Source organism: Brassica napus, chromosome C3, assembly GCF_020379485.1.
Source record: "Brassica napus cultivar Da-Ae chromosome C3, Da-Ae, whole genome shotgun sequence".
Classification (NCBI taxonomy): Eukaryota; Viridiplantae; Streptophyta; class Magnoliopsida; order Brassicales; family Brassicaceae; genus Brassica; species Brassica napus.
This window is the reverse complement of record NC_063446.1, coordinates 11,562,543-11,578,395: the sequence shown is the minus strand read 5'-3', so window position 1 is coordinate 11,578,395 and position 15,853 is coordinate 11,562,543. Positions and strand designations below refer to the sequence as shown.

General features: G+C 31.2%; 2 protein-coding genes across 2 annotated transcripts; both read right to left on the bottom strand.

Annotated features, from left to right (window-relative positions):
- Positions 1-8,430: 8,430 nt before the first annotated feature.
- LOC106388122 (probable LRR receptor-like serine/threonine-protein kinase RKF3) lies at positions 8,431-10,605 on the bottom strand. Its single transcript, XM_013828120.3, has one exon. The coding sequence runs from the start codon at positions 10,465-10,467 to the stop codon at positions 8,605-8,607; it is 1,863 nt and encodes a 620-aa protein (XP_013683574.2). The 5' UTR covers positions 10,468-10,605; the 3' UTR covers positions 8,431-8,604.
- Positions 10,606-12,057: 1,452 nt separating this feature from the next.
- LOC106388124 (GDSL esterase/lipase At2g36325) lies at positions 12,058-15,169 on the bottom strand. Its single transcript, XM_013828122.3, has 5 exons — positions 15,083-15,169; positions 14,720-14,944; positions 13,660-13,937; positions 13,014-13,305; positions 12,058-12,598 (listed from the first exon to the last, which is right to left on the bottom strand). Exons 1-5 carry the CDS (start codon positions 15,138-15,140, stop codon positions 12,396-12,398), a joined length of 1,056 nt encoding a protein of 351 aa, XP_013683576.2. The 5' UTR covers positions 15,141-15,169; the 3' UTR covers positions 12,058-12,395.
- Positions 15,170-15,853: the final 684 nt, after the last annotated feature.

Below are 15,853 nucleotides of genomic sequence, written 5' to 3'. Positions count from 1 at the left end.
CTAATATTTAATATAGATTTGCTATATATTAAATCAATTTGTATAAAACTAATAAAAATGATATAAAATTGTATAATTATCAAAAATTTAGCCTAAACAATATTTATAAAATTTGTAGATATATAAGAAAGTAATGATCTTACAATTAGATATTTAATTTTTTTAAAAAATTGTAGTAATTTTTGAAAGTTTTGGTAATATAAATTGTATAATTATACAAAAGTAATAATATTTCAAAATTTAAATGTAATATATAAATATATTTATTTATAGATGATGTATGAACTATTACCATATTTTAAAAAAAATTACCAAAAAGAAATATCAATATTAAATGTAATATATGAATCATTACCGTATTCTAATAAGTTTGCCAAAAATATAAATCAACATTAAATAAAATTATCCATGTCATATTTTTTCGGAAGCCATGTCATCAATTTCAGTAGCCATGTCATATTTGTTTTGTGAAATTGATCGTAGAAATGACATATTGTAAAATCACTTCGCAAATATAGTTTAGGGGATATATGTATATATTAAAAATCATTTTTAAGTTGATTTTTTACTAGTCAACACTTCAGTCTTCAGCTGTTTTCAAATTCCAAACTAAACAACCGTTAGCTTATTACGAGAATTACAAAAAAATGCCATTGCATTATATACACGACCAAACTTTGGAGTATATACTCTATGGATTATTACAATAAATGAATTATCGCAGTTAATGCAATTTACACTTTCACAGAATACAGACATTTTCCTTTTGTATAATTAGGAATATCTCATTTGTCCTCTATTCTTCTTCTGTTTGTTGACATCAAAAACTTTTGTCTGTATTGATATTAGTTGTCTATCTAAATATTTTTTACCTGCACAAAGCCAATAAGACAATCACTTTCATATATAGATAATGGTATCCAAGATATTGATTTTTGTAATGTTAAGAGCAACATTATTGGTTAGCATCTAAAAACAAGTATCTAAACAAATTAATATTATTATCTTAATACAATTTATCTTTATAATTCAATTTGATTTTCTAAGAAGATTAAAATGATCAATAAGTGGACACATGACATTAAAAGTTTTTATGAGTTTCCTATAAACTCCAAATTTAAAACTTCACTACACTCTCTTTCCTATTTTTCTAATTTGTTTCTTTATTTTAAAAGTGAAAATTTTCCTAATATATTTATACCGGAGGTGTTCTTATATATTAGAAACAGAAATACATATCAAATTTAGAGCATCATTAATGGTAGTTGTTTACATAAGTTTTTTTGACAAAAATATAATTAAAAATAAAAAATCAAGAAAGAGAAAGTCATAAAATGTCTAATCGTTTCTTTAGCAAAGAACTTTTCCACACGATTTAGAGATAGTATTTCTCCGTGTGTCGTTTTATTATTAACACAGCTATTTAAGCATAGTTAAAATTTAACTATATGACAAAAATATAATTAAAAATAAAAAAAACAAGAAAGAAGAAGTGATAAAATATCTAATTGTTCCTTTAGCAAGAACCTCTCCAGACAATTTAGAGATAGTATCTCTCCATGTGTCATTCTTTTATTGACACAGCTATTTATGCATAATTAAAATTTATTTATAAAACATATTTCAGTTATAATAATAATATAATAAAGTTAAGAAACTGTGGAAGGATATTTAACCGCTAATCATGCTAAGCACCAGATACACATCAACGCAGCCTAAGCAAACAAACTGTTTCATCTTACTGGAAAGATTATAATTGTGTCAAGCTAAGTTCAAAAAAAAGATTATAATTGTGTTTGACATGTAATCGATCCATACTATCTCCATAAATTACTCACACAACCCGTGTACGGTGTATCTTAAGAACACAACACATATAACCAGAATTCACCGGGAATCACAATATGCATGGGCATCGGACAAAACAAAGATACATCAACATAAAAAAGCTTTTCATCGCAATCAATACATACACCCATAAAGCAGCTTCAGCGCAACACAGTGGACAAATACAATTATAAGGATAATTTTTTTTTTTGTAAACTAAAAAAATTAAAAAATTAAAAACAACAAAACCATAATATTTTGCCTTTAACATATCTTGTATCACATACTCACATTGAGACCATTATTATTTCGAAATGTCTAAACAGGAAGCTCTACTTTTTTGTACGAGGGGTTGGTTTATCCAATACTGTTTAAACTAGGCTCATGGTGAATTTATACGAAAATTATTTAAGAAATATCGTATGAAAATACAAAATTTATATTCTTGATCGAATTCATATTTTTGGTCCTTAAACAATTTTTAATTTTTTTTTATTAATTACATAATTTGTTTACTGATGAGCTGATCCCATTTTTAAAAATATTTTAGGTCAAAAAATAACTTATCGCATAAGAACCTAACGTTTAGGCCGAAGAATCTCAGACCTACTATTTGGTTACAATGAAACTATGTCAGCTCGATTTTATATCATGATTAGCAATTTAAAGTTAATTATGGTTATGAGAAATTTACATTCACGTGTCAATCTTATCTTATCTTCAATATTTTTTTCTCATTTTTGTGTCATTTTTTCATTTTAGTTATTGTGCGATATAAATATTGATCTTGAGTTTATTCTCATTTCATTATTTTGTTTTGGCATGAGATGTAAATTTTTTTAAGATTTAAAATTATTAAAGAAATACATACTTATGTTAAGATCTGTGACTTGTGCAGAATAAATATTTTATATTTATTACTTATTTTATGTTTTTCTGCATATTATGAAATAATAAAATAATAATTATATATTGAATAACTAAAAAATCAGTTACTATTATGTAATAAATTGGCGTGCACATATAAATCAAACGACTGTTCTTGTTTATTCGCAATCATTTTAGGGTAAATAAATCAAAACAATCAATCTTATCTATCGTATATGATATTAACATAGATATATATTATAATTTTAATATGGATATTTGTTAAATGAGGTTTCTACTCATATGTTTTTATGATTATTTGCATATTTGTGTAACAAAATTTTACACCAACGATTTTTTATAATATGGAATGTTTAGTGGTTTCAATAATTTATAATCATTTAAAAAAAACAATTAAGATTTCAAAATTAAAATATTAACTTTTCAATATATGTTCAACGTAGATATCAAAATATAAGTATTTATTTTCATATGATGTATAGTTTAATTTAAACGATATGAAATATATATATATATAAACATAAACACCTATTAAAATAAATTATTTATTCATATGATTTTATAATCACTGTATCTTATTATAGAAAAAAGTTTAAACTTTTATCATAAAAGTTTATGTGAGACTTTTAACAGTTTTAGTAATTTATACTCGTTTTGAAAAATTCAAAATACAACATATATAAAAAAAAACTAAAATTTTATTATATGATTAATATAATTGTGTAATTTATTTTAATAATAAATAATTAATCAAAAATGATAGAAAGTATACAGATTGTTAGCAAATATTTATTATTTAAAATCATTAATTATCATATATATTTTAATCACATTAGATAATTTCGTAAGTTTTATTTAAGGAAATAATATATAATAATTTCAATTTGATAAATGGATGATCCATAATGGACATACTATATAATATAATATTATCTAGCAAATTAATTTTGGACTAACAAAATTTTCAATTGATTCTCAAAGCGCCATATAAAAAAATTAGCTTTCCAATTACTTGACAACTCAGCAAATTACTTTTTTAATTAGTACAAACTATATATTATAACTTTTTAAATGTTTATCTATTAATATATAGGCGATATTATTTCGATTTGCGCTTACAGTTATCTTACCTTTGGTTATATGTTTTGCGTTGAACGCTTAGATGTTTTTAACTAAAAAGGAGGTGAACGTACCACCAAAATGGCGAGAGTGTTTTTTTTTTTTTTTTGATAATCCAGGGTTCCCCACTTACGTGGATCATTCCCTGGGCCCGGTTAGGCAGCGGTCCACTTCACCCGGGAGGGCTATACCTGGGCTGGGGACAAGGCTCAACACCCAGTACCGCATTTGATGACAAGATGGGCAGTTCCCCTCCGCCTGGCGTCGAACCCGGGAGCATGACAATTGGCCCCCAAGGTCCTTACCAAACGAGCTACCACATCCCGTCGAGAGTGTTCCAAAAGTGATATTCATCCACGTTAATGTAGATTTGATTGCTATTCAAGTAAATGAGTTAATAATGTCAATATATATCTCAAGATATGAATTTATGACATAATATTTTCTGAATTGAATATACCTATCTAGATTACTTGTCTAGATATATAGATTTCTTATATTCATATTTTCGGCATGATACGATTTAAATATTTATAGCGTTATTTGTGTATTTTAACATTCGGGTCTACTACAAAACAAAAACGTAACCCATTACGAGGGATCAGCGTCACCAGTCTTATGTTGTCCGGTTTGGTCCGGTGTGGTTAGCTCCTCAGATCCGAAGTGAAGCCCTGTAGTGAGGGAGTTATGACCAAAGTGTCTTTCGGACAGAGTTGTCTTCTTTCTTTAATGCTCTGTTTCATTTCTATTTGTCTCCCTTTGGAGTTTGTAAGGTCCCTACTGGTGCCTTGGTTGTTCTTTCTTTTTCCCAAGTCGTTTAGCTTGTAAACGTTAGTTTGAATCATCAATAACAAAAAAACAAAACAAAAACGTAACCCATTTTTTCTAGCTCATATAATGGGGTGGGCGTTCGGGTACCCATTCGGATTCGGTTCGGGTCTATTCGGGTTTCGGGGTCAAAGATTTTAGTCTCATTCAGGTATTTCTAAATTTTGGTTCGGGTTCGGATAACCCATTTAAATAATTTTAAAAAAATTTAAAATTCATTATATACTTTAAATTTCTCAAAATCTATTAATAAAATAAAATATCACATATAAATTTGAATAACATATGTTAAAATACCTAAACTTAACATATAAATTAGTTTGGTTTCAATATTTTGATAGAGAATCAATAGATATTTCAAGTATTTTTGGTGTTTTGAATATATTTTAGCTATTTTAGATATTTATTTTTGACTATTTGTATATATTTTCAAATATTTTAGACAACTTAAAAGTATCTTATATATTTTGGATGTTTTTAGTATACATTAAATCTAAAAATAATTAATATATTTAGGTATATAAATTTATTTCAGATATATTCGGGTACCCAAAATACTTCGGTTCGGATTCGGTTCTTTAAATACCAAAATTTTGAACCCGTTCGGATATTTAATCAATTTCGTTTTGGGTTCGGTACTACTTTTTCGGATCGGGTTCGGTTCTGTTTTTCGGATTCGAATTTTTTGCCCAGCCTTACTCATATATATATATATATATATTTACAAATATGGATCTAATTTTTAAAATATAATTATTTCGTCAATAATTACCAAGTTCAATACTAATTTCAACTATATTAATATAAATGTGTAATACTTACCCTAATTAGTTATATAACTTAACAGTGAGAAAAAATATTTTGGTAATATCTAAGAATTTTTTTTTAAAAAAAAAATATATATATATATATATATATGTAACACTTTAGCAATATTGTGTTGATATATAATTGTATTTAAAGTAAATAATGTTACACGATTATGGTAGCTTAAGAATTCCATTTAGTTTTAATTAAAATTTAAATGCAGTGGCGTTACTGTAAATACTCTCAAAATCCAAAGGAATCTCTGAAAAAAAAAGTCTTGTGTTTAATAGTATAGATTGACAAAATAAGTTATTATAAAATTGATGACACAAAAAAAAGTTATAATAAATTTGTTTCTTTATAACTTTGAATTAATTAGTCAGATTAGGTTGGATATAATTGCCTAAAAATGATATAAAAATATTAAATTGTATATAAATCGAAAAATAGAAAAAAAAACTAATACAATCATGAGAATATTTAACATGTTTTACAATATTAAAATTGAATTTAGAAAAAATTGCGTCTGTTGATCTAGATTAGTTATAATGTATATTATAAATTTTATACAAGGATAAAAATAAATATTCTTGTCCGGACGAGGTAGTCCAAGTGGCAGGACGGGCCTGTGGTGGCAACCACCATCCGGGTTCGATTCCCTCCCCATGCGGAAACTACCGTGCCTCTTCTGGACACCAAAGCGGTACTGGGTTCGATCCAGCCCAGGTAAAGCCCTCCCGGCTGAAATGGACCGCTGCTTGACCGGGCCCAGGGGAATGACCCGCGAAGCGGAGAACCCCTGGATTATCAAAAAAAAAAAAAAAAAATATTCTTGCTTACTTTCTAGTTTTAGGAAGGTTAAAATATGTATCGTAAACTTTTCCTATGATCTTTCTAAAATGTACAAAATAGAACCTGAAGTATTTGTAAATCTTCGTCAAAGTTGGATGCTTATGTTAAGAATCATGCAAACTTACTAAAACTAAATTTAAGAAAAGCATTTTACAACCCTTAATTATACTATAAATTAATAATAAGAAAATATATAAACCTATTAATTTACAAACAAAAAATAAATTTAAATTCATTATTTTAATAAAAAAATTATCTTGAATAAGAAAATAATTATTTTCACAGTTTTCTATTGATTAAATTTTATAAATTTAAATTTAAATTATTCTTATTATATTATTTAGTGTAAATGAAATATGTATGGTAAAATATATATGTATTTTAATATTAACATATTCTGAAGTATTACAAATTAGAATAGACTCACCCAACGAATGAAAATTATATATTTGTTTATATTTACATAAATTTTATTATATATTAATTATGAATTTTAAATAATATACATACCTTTAAAACATTATTATGTTATCTTATTAAATTATATTTCAAGTTTTTATAATTAAAAACAAATAATTATTAATTTATCGTTTCACTAATTTTTTGATATAGCAAACCGAACCTGAATCGTCCGAATACTAAGGGGGGGGGGTTATTGGAAGATGAATTTGTATAGAGTTTGTGAATTTTGAGAGTTGATAGATTTAAAAAGTTATGTGCATTATGAAAATTTATATACATTGACTTATGAAATTTGATCATAATTTTTTTAAATTGATATAGATTTTCATGAATTTATATTACCTCTTTTCTATCATTTTTTGTAAAATAAATATAGAATATCTTTATTTCTAAATCATATAGCATGATTATTTATTTTTTGCTTTCAAATTAAAAATAAAATAATATTGATACATACAAAATTGAACAATTTTTTCTTAAATAGCCATTTTAAAAGATTTTGTCACAAAAGAACATTAAAAAAGAAAATGACCAAAAGAAGTTTCATCAAAAATGTAAAAGACTATTTTACCTCTTACAGTATAAATGTATAAGTAATAAAAAATAAAAAAAATAAAAAGCTGTTTTTATATATATTTTTTTTGAAATTTGAACATTTTTATAATTTTTCTATTTAATTTTTTTTTTTTGAAATTTTTCTTTTTTCTTTTTGAAATTCGAAATTGTTTTTTGAAACTATTTAAAAAAAATATTTTAAAATTATTAAGATTTGTAAATGTAATTATTATTATTTATATTAAAAAATATAATATTTTAAAAAATAATTATATATTAAAAAATGTAAAAGTATATAAATGTAATGAATTATAGTTTTGAACATATAATTTAGATTTAACGTGCAATAGATATTTGGTAACAATAATTTTTTTGTTTTCTAGTATTTTTATCACAAGGATTTTGAAAATCACATGGATACATATGATATTTTGAAAGTTGAGTCTTATGAGTAAAAATGAATAGAATTCATCTCCCAATAACACTAGATTTAGTTAGAATTAGAGAATCAATAATAACTAAACTTTTTGGATAACAATAGATTTGAATGGATTTTAAAAATTCTTAAACCAATAACAATGGATTCTTAAAATTCTATCTCCCAGCAACCCCCTAAGTAACGGCATAAACCGGTTCTTAGAGTTTCGGCTTCCATAGCCAAACCCGATATATATTTCGGGTTTCAAAAGTTAAACCAGGTTGTCGGTTTAATGAATTGAAACTCGGGTCTCTTCCACAGCCGCGGATGAACTTCCCATAGGTTATTGCTGAACAAGCAGGCTCATCATGTTAAGGATGCTGATGTGTCAGTTAATAATTTCCAATTATTAATGAAGTTTCCCTGACTGGGTGTACCGATGGTATATGTATTTTGTATAAGCCGCCCTCTATCAATCATAAGGATTATACTTGTATATGAATTCACTAGTTTGTTTTGCCTGAGCTGATAACTAAACTGAAACTATGGTGTGTGAGATATGATTATCTTTGACAGGAGGTGATGGCCCTATCATAGGTGATCTGTGGGGGCTTTGAAGAGTCTAATAGACCAAGTTCATCTACAACTTCTTCTTAGTAAAGGACAAAACGATATACGAACATGTAAGATTTCTATTATCTCTACTTAATTCTCTGGATAGGAAAGCATTACACAAAGATAAATTTATTGGAGCGATACATCTTATGCTTAAGTGACAGAACCATGAAAGAATGAAATGAATGTACACACTAACAACTATTCACAAGTTACCAGCAAAAACAGAGAGCTCATTGGTGTCCAGGTCCATCAGCTCCAAAGGAGAAGGCCTGATAACCCGTGGGGCTAGTCAGCTTCCCAGAACCACTGCTGCTACTAACAGACCGGTCTATCTCCTCCCTACAAGCCACCAGAGGGATCGGCCGTTGAGGTATAGAGATAACAGTGAACTCATTACTCTCCAGCATCTTCACCACTTGGTCCATCGTCGGTCTCGCGTGTAACTGAGGGTGAGAGCAAAGCACAGCTATCAGCACATACTTCTCCAGAACCTCCGGAGATCCCTTCTCCGGCATCCCGTCTTCCACCACGTCCAGCGTCTGCCCTTCTCTGACAAGGGCCCACGCCCAGTCGGCCACCGACACAGGCTGCCCTTCCTCGTCCGTCACAATCGCCTTTCTCCCGCTCAGAAGCTCTAAAAGCACCACACCGAAGCTGTACACGTCGCTCTTCTCTGTCAACTTCCCGTAGAGCGCATACTCTGGAGCTACGTATCCCATCGTGCCCGCGACACGCGTGCTCATATGCGTCATTCCTTCGGGGTTGAACTTGGCTAGCCCGAAGTCAGCAACTTTGGCTTCGAACCTCTCGTCCAAGAGAATGTTACTAGCCTTGATGTCCCTGTGGATGATCGACGGCTGCGCGCCGTAGTGCAGATAAGCAAGTCCTCTCGCCATCCCAAGAGCTATCGTCTGCCTTAGAGGCCAGGGAAGGTGAGTCTCCGAGTCTCCGAACAGATGGTCGTGAAGACTACCGTTACTCACAAGATCACACACTATGATCCTCTGGTGACCTTCGTAAGCCGTAGTCGCCGTGCAGTAGCCTCTCAGGGCAAGAAGATTGACGTGGCGTATGCTCGCAATGACCTCAACTTCGTGAGCGAAGTTGGCGTCTCCATTAGCCGAACAGTTCTTGAACCTCTTGAAAGCAACCTCAGTGCCGTCTTGCAAGACTCCCTTGAACACGTTACCGTAGCCTCCCCTGCCTATGATGTTGTGCCTGGAGAAGTTGTTGGTGGCTTTCTTGATCTCCTCGAAAGTGAACTTAACCAGAGTAGTGCTCTCGCTCATTGAGTCTAGCCTTCCAGCTTCTAAACTATCTCTCTGCTGCCTCAGCTTCATCCTCCTCATCTTGAAGTCTCTCTTTCTCTTTAAATAGTACCATAGAATCAAAGCGGATGCTACAACAAGTATAAAAAATAACGGAACTAGTATCTTCACCACCTTCTTCTTACCAGAGCCGCTGCCACTAGAAGAAGCAAGATCAAGCAGAAACAAGCATTTCGCAGTTCCTTTATCCGTAGGACCGAACCTGTTAGCGAAAGCAGCGCCGTAGATCGAAGAAAAGCCAGTACAGTCGGAGACGTTTCCTAGTGAAGCTCCAGTGAGATAAGCTTGAAACGCAGACAAGCTCTGAGTACACGAAGCACAAGGAGTATTACTCTCAAGAGAGAGGTTACATCTCATCACAGCCGTGCTCAGCGTTGAGTTAGGGATCAGAGCTTCAAACTGAGACCTGGTGGTGATGTTCATACACCCCTGAGAGATCCACGGCGTCTGGAAACCGCATCTTGATCTGACGTCAAAGCGAGGGAGGAACCCGGCGATGGAGGACTGTAAAGCGTCCCAGCAAGAGGAGGCGGAGGAGATAGGCGGTGAGAATGAACCTGTCTGACGCAGGTGGTGAGAGTAGACCAGACGGAGGCCTTGGAGGAGGTATTGGCAGGTGGTGGAGCCATCGGGTCTTGGACGCTTGAAAGGTTGTAAGATGGAGAAGTCGAGAGGACATGAAGAGTTCTGAGCTGCGACTAAGGAAGAGGATGCTGCGGTGAAGAAGAGGAGGATGTGGACGACGGAGGTTCGACGGAGAAACATCTGGCGGTGGCGCCGGCAAAAGAGAATAAGGGAGGAGAGAGAGAAGGTTTAGTTGACTTTGCTTTTGTAAATATCCTGTTCTCTCTTGTCTCTCTCTCTAGTGTTTTCATGTGTGTTGTGTAACGATAATAATTATATTAATATTAATAACAGATTATAATATAGTAAGTTAGTAACGCCTGATTTTCTTTTGTGGGGTCAAATATCTCCGAAATTGCATGAGAACTTTCCTTTGTGTTATTCAATGGTTGTTAGTGGCGATCTGATGATGATGATAATATTTAAAAATACTTGATTGGATTCAACTACTAACTTTTTCACTTTTTCGTATTTTACTAACCTATTTGCATTTAAATAATAAAAATGTGAGACAAAAAAAGTCACAAAACTAAGGTTGATACGTGTCTTATCATATGGCAACAATTCATAAATATATGGTTTGATATTACTATAAATAAATAATTCTATAATGGACTCATGTCATCATTAACCCCGGTCTCTTACCTAAGGTTCTTAACTCATGATTTGATATTTTTTTAGGTTTTTTTACACTTTTTCAGCTAAAAGATGGTTTTTATATCTCTTATTTAAGACACGGTTCTTAGTTTTTCTTAGTTAAAATCTAAGAAAAATTAAAAACCGTCCGAAACTAAGAACCCAATTAAGAAACTGGAGTTTTAGGTCACCTCTGCATTCGGAGGTGGAAGCTTTGATTTGGACAATGAAATGTATGAAGAATTTACGGCAGTTTCAGGTTACGGTTGCAACAGATTGTTCTCAATTTGTGAAGATGGTTTCGGAACCAGAAAAATGACCAGCATTTGAAAGTTATCTGAAAGATATAAAGCTTCTACGAAAAAGTTTCCTCAACTCAGACATCGTTCATGTACCTCGGACGGAGAATCTACGGGCGGATAGCTTAGCACGTAGTGGTAGGAAACAACCGTCTATCGTCGTTCACATGGATGCAGAGTTACCAACCTGGTTTACAAAGTTAATATGACTCTGTGAATATTTTATTGTAAAAAAAAAAAGGGGGTTAATGATAGTCTCAAATGAGAACATTACGACATGAGAAGACTTATGTGATCCTAAATTTTTTAATAAAGTATTAATATTTAATTATATGTATTTTAATAATTGTAACCACTATATGAAAAACATGTATAATGTGTATTTCTCACAAATGTAGGAGAATTTCCGAAACAAAAACCATCTTTGCTCTTTCTATCATTTTATACTTGTTATGGTGGCCTTAGTATTAGTTCTTTATAATGGACCCAAAATCAGCAGTCTTTTAACAAACCCAATGAAATACTCCGCTTAACCCAAAAGGCTCAAGTCCAAAGCGTGTGGAAACATTGACACTCTTAACTCTCTCGTTCTTCATTCGGTAGCTTACTTGCTTTAGGTCCAAGTTAATAGCTCCTGAGCTTTTGCTATTTCGTGTTCTTGGATCCTTACGTTGGTTTCACTAGATATTACCAGTTTCGATTTATTTACTCTCAATGTCTGCTTTCTTCTTGTTTAGATTTTTGCTTCTGCTTTCTACCTTTTGCAAAGGAGAGTACAACAACAACGTACTATTGATAACTTAACCACATCTTTTATGTCTTCTCTATCCTCTAAAACAACTCTAAGACAAATGTACTCCTTGTGAACCCTAAACTAAAGTCTGATTTAACTCCAGTTTGATATAGTAAACAATAACAACATATAACCACATCTTTTTCGTTTTATTAAAGTCACCAACAAAGAACGTATGAGTATGCAATTGTTTCATGTTTCATGAATGAAAACCCTTTTTAAAAAAAAATGCATTTGTTTCATATACTGGATCTTTTATATGTGAAATTTCTTTATAAAATATGAATTGGCTACTCATCCCTTCTCATAGTAGTTGAATTTTTGGAGACATACATGATCCATTATCGTGAATCAGGTAGAAGAAGAGAAAATACAGAACGCCATCCTTCATCAGTAATATGAACATTATCCCAGAAAAAGAATGACTTTGGATCTTTGCAGACACTGTATAACCTTCTACCGTATATGTCTACATCTCCACAAGAGTTTCCTCCTTTTCTTCCCTCACAACATGCCTTCAATGGTTCCGAAAATGTCGAAACTCCTGCCCAAGTTAAACATGTGTATGTTACAAACTTACATTCTTGAACTATCCATTGTTTCACGTCCTATTTTTCTTTTCTTTTATTGAATTTTTTATCATATGATATTGCTAGTTTAATTACTCCCATATAAAAAAAGTAGCTAGTAGGATCAAGGTGGGATGTTAGATTTAGATGTCCATAAAAATTTATCAGTTAATCTTAATAAGATAAATTTGTATTCGAGGCCATGCGAACCTAAGTATAATATTTCTTTAAAATTTTAGGGTAATAACGAATGTTTTATCCGACTGTGCATAAAACCGGATTATTCATAAACACTACCATAGAGTATACCGAGAGGTTATTCATAAACACTATCATAGAGTTATCTCGGATTATAGTTACACACAAAAAATGAATGAAAGAACAACGTACCTGGAACTCCTCTATACTTGAATATGGTCATGAAAGCCTTGTAGAAATCAAGCATGAGGAAGCTTTTCTCATTATTCTCATCGTTTAGTTTTCTCAATCCTTCACGGATAAGACTGTTGTGGAGCTTCGTCAACGGGTTACTAGTGTTGCAGCCTTTAGAAGTGGAATATAACGGCACACAATTATGCGGTGGAGATAAAACCACAAACACCTTTCTCACTCCCAAGTCCTTAATTCGCTTTACATCCAACAAAATCTGTTTCGTAACTCTCCTTATCAATGCTGGACGGCCCTGCATGCCATTTCATTTTCTTTTCTTATGACAATATCAAGGCTACATAAACTTAAATCCCGATGTACCGGTAAAACATAATTTCGTTACGTACAATATTCTATTTTGATTTAGAAAAACCTCCAACAATGAAAAAGAAAAATCGAGGTTTTGAAGCTAATAAATAAAAGTTTGTAAATTGTAAATTATTGTTCACATTATTAATAAAAATCTTAAACGAGTATTTGTTCCAATCGAGTCTCTTTATAATTTTCTAGCTTCTTTTATGTTTAGTTCATCGTGTTACTCAACAAAAGTTAATACAGTAGCCGATAACTTTTATAGCCATCATAACATCATTATTAATTTGTATACCTGCGAGGTACCATTGAATATGTTGTACTTGATATAGTCATTGCCGATGAAGCTGAAAAAAGCTACGGAAGAGTTGAGATCGGCCGGTGAGTAAACATTTTTCCGGAGAAGTCGTTCAAAGGAATTGATCTGCATACTCGCGGTGGGGACTGTGAAAATTGTCTCAAACACGCCAGCTCCACCAAATGCGAAATTGATTCCTTTATTCACAACTTGTCTCGGTAGTGCGAACCTCCTCCATTTATATGCAATCGGTGTTCTAAGTCCAAGATACTTGGCTACATGATATAATACGAGCCAGAGTAATGAATTATTGATTTTGGGATTGCATATAGTATGTTTGCACGCAAATAAATAATAACACGGTTTTATTTATGTGTTTATATGACCGTTTAATAATTGAATACGGTGTAACGACTAATTAAGATGTTTCTAACGATTGCAGAAACCTACTTTTAGTTGCAACCGATGTACATTATATTATTGGTGTAACTCGTATGAACTCTTATTTCGCGATTATATGAAATAAACAAAATCAAATAATTTAGTAGATTTTAGTTAGTTTTAGTCAACACAGTTTCAAAAATGGTTGCTAAACTAAAAAAAATAAATAAATAAAAGAATGTAAACTATATAATCGACTATTAATTAGAAGTAAATGAGTTCGACGTGATATTTGAGTAATTTAAGTGTATATATATAGTATTATATATAAATTATAAAGTTACCATTTTAAACAAGAAAATATCTATAAATATCACTCTTCACAATTAATGGAACATCAGGTTAAAAAGAAGAAGTTATTTAGAATAAAGCCAAAATACCGTTTCATTTACAACTAAAACAAGCAATGTACACCTAAGACATATCTATGTAAGAGACTTCAGAGTTTTCGCAAATAGCTACTAAGTGTGGAACCAGTAACCTATTTAGAACAAAGCCAAAATTGCAGGTGTCGAGTTTTTGTATTTTTCAAGATGAAAAGTCTATTGTGGTATACTAGCAATAGCATAGTGATTTTTTAACCCAAAATACTTTAAATAAATTAAACTTTCATTACCGAGATAATCAGTTGAAATACGACCATCACCGAACCTGCCGGTAGGCTTTCCCGGGAAAGTGATTCCGTAAGGAAACCTCCATGAGGGCGAGATAATGACTGGTGTGTTCCCGGTGTCTGCGTACGAGTCTCCGAACACAAACAACGTTGTCGGTTTGAAACCAAACTTGCCATCTTTAGTGGGCTCGCTAGATGGAGAAATCGATCCTTTTACACTTTTGTAGCCTAGAGCCGTTAGAAATTTGATATAACAAATTAATTTTATTTATATCAATTTATATATGTGGGGATTCATTAATCAACTTAGCAATGAGCGTAAATATGCAGATTAAGGAGAAGAAAATATAAGGTATATATTGATACCTGATAGAAGAATCAGGCACACGTAAAGAAACCAAGGAGTGGTTTTAGTTATGTTCATGGTCGGAACTTTGTGTGTATTGTTGTTGCTTGGAAAAGGTATGAAGCTGCCTGAATGTATATATATTAGGTCGAGGAGATTATGTGCGTGTGAGTTTTAGATTTAGCGGTTTCCGATATTGAAATAATTAATTTCATTGTGTTTCTAATTTAAACTCCTTTTAAAAAAGGTTCTTCATATTAAAACATTTTTAGGGGGTTCTTTTTTTATAAAAACAGCTGGAAATGAAAAAAAGGCCAAAAACCAAACCGGGTTGATACAAACCCTAACCGATTGGATATTTAAACTCCTTTTGGTTCCTCGGTTTCATGTTATATGTATTTTCTATCTTCAATAAAGTTTTATATTTTTTTTCAATTTATGTCAATTAGATATCTTTTTATAGTCACAGATTAAAAATGCGTATATTAAAATCCCTATATTTGGATATTTACAACACTTTATCGAAATTTCTAACATTTTCAGGATTAATGAAAGTAAAATACGACATTTATTTTTCTTGGTTAGAGTATTCTTCATCAAGTGTGCATCTAATTAAGATAAAGACATGTTTTAGAGGTTTTAAATTTATTTTAGTATTTGTGAAACGTTTTTAACTATCATCCAATATAAACGCAAAGAGAATCATTATTTAAATTTGACAAGAAAACAATAGCCTTCTTCATCGTTCAAATGGTGGAATAAATATGAAAATATAATAAGACATGTTATAT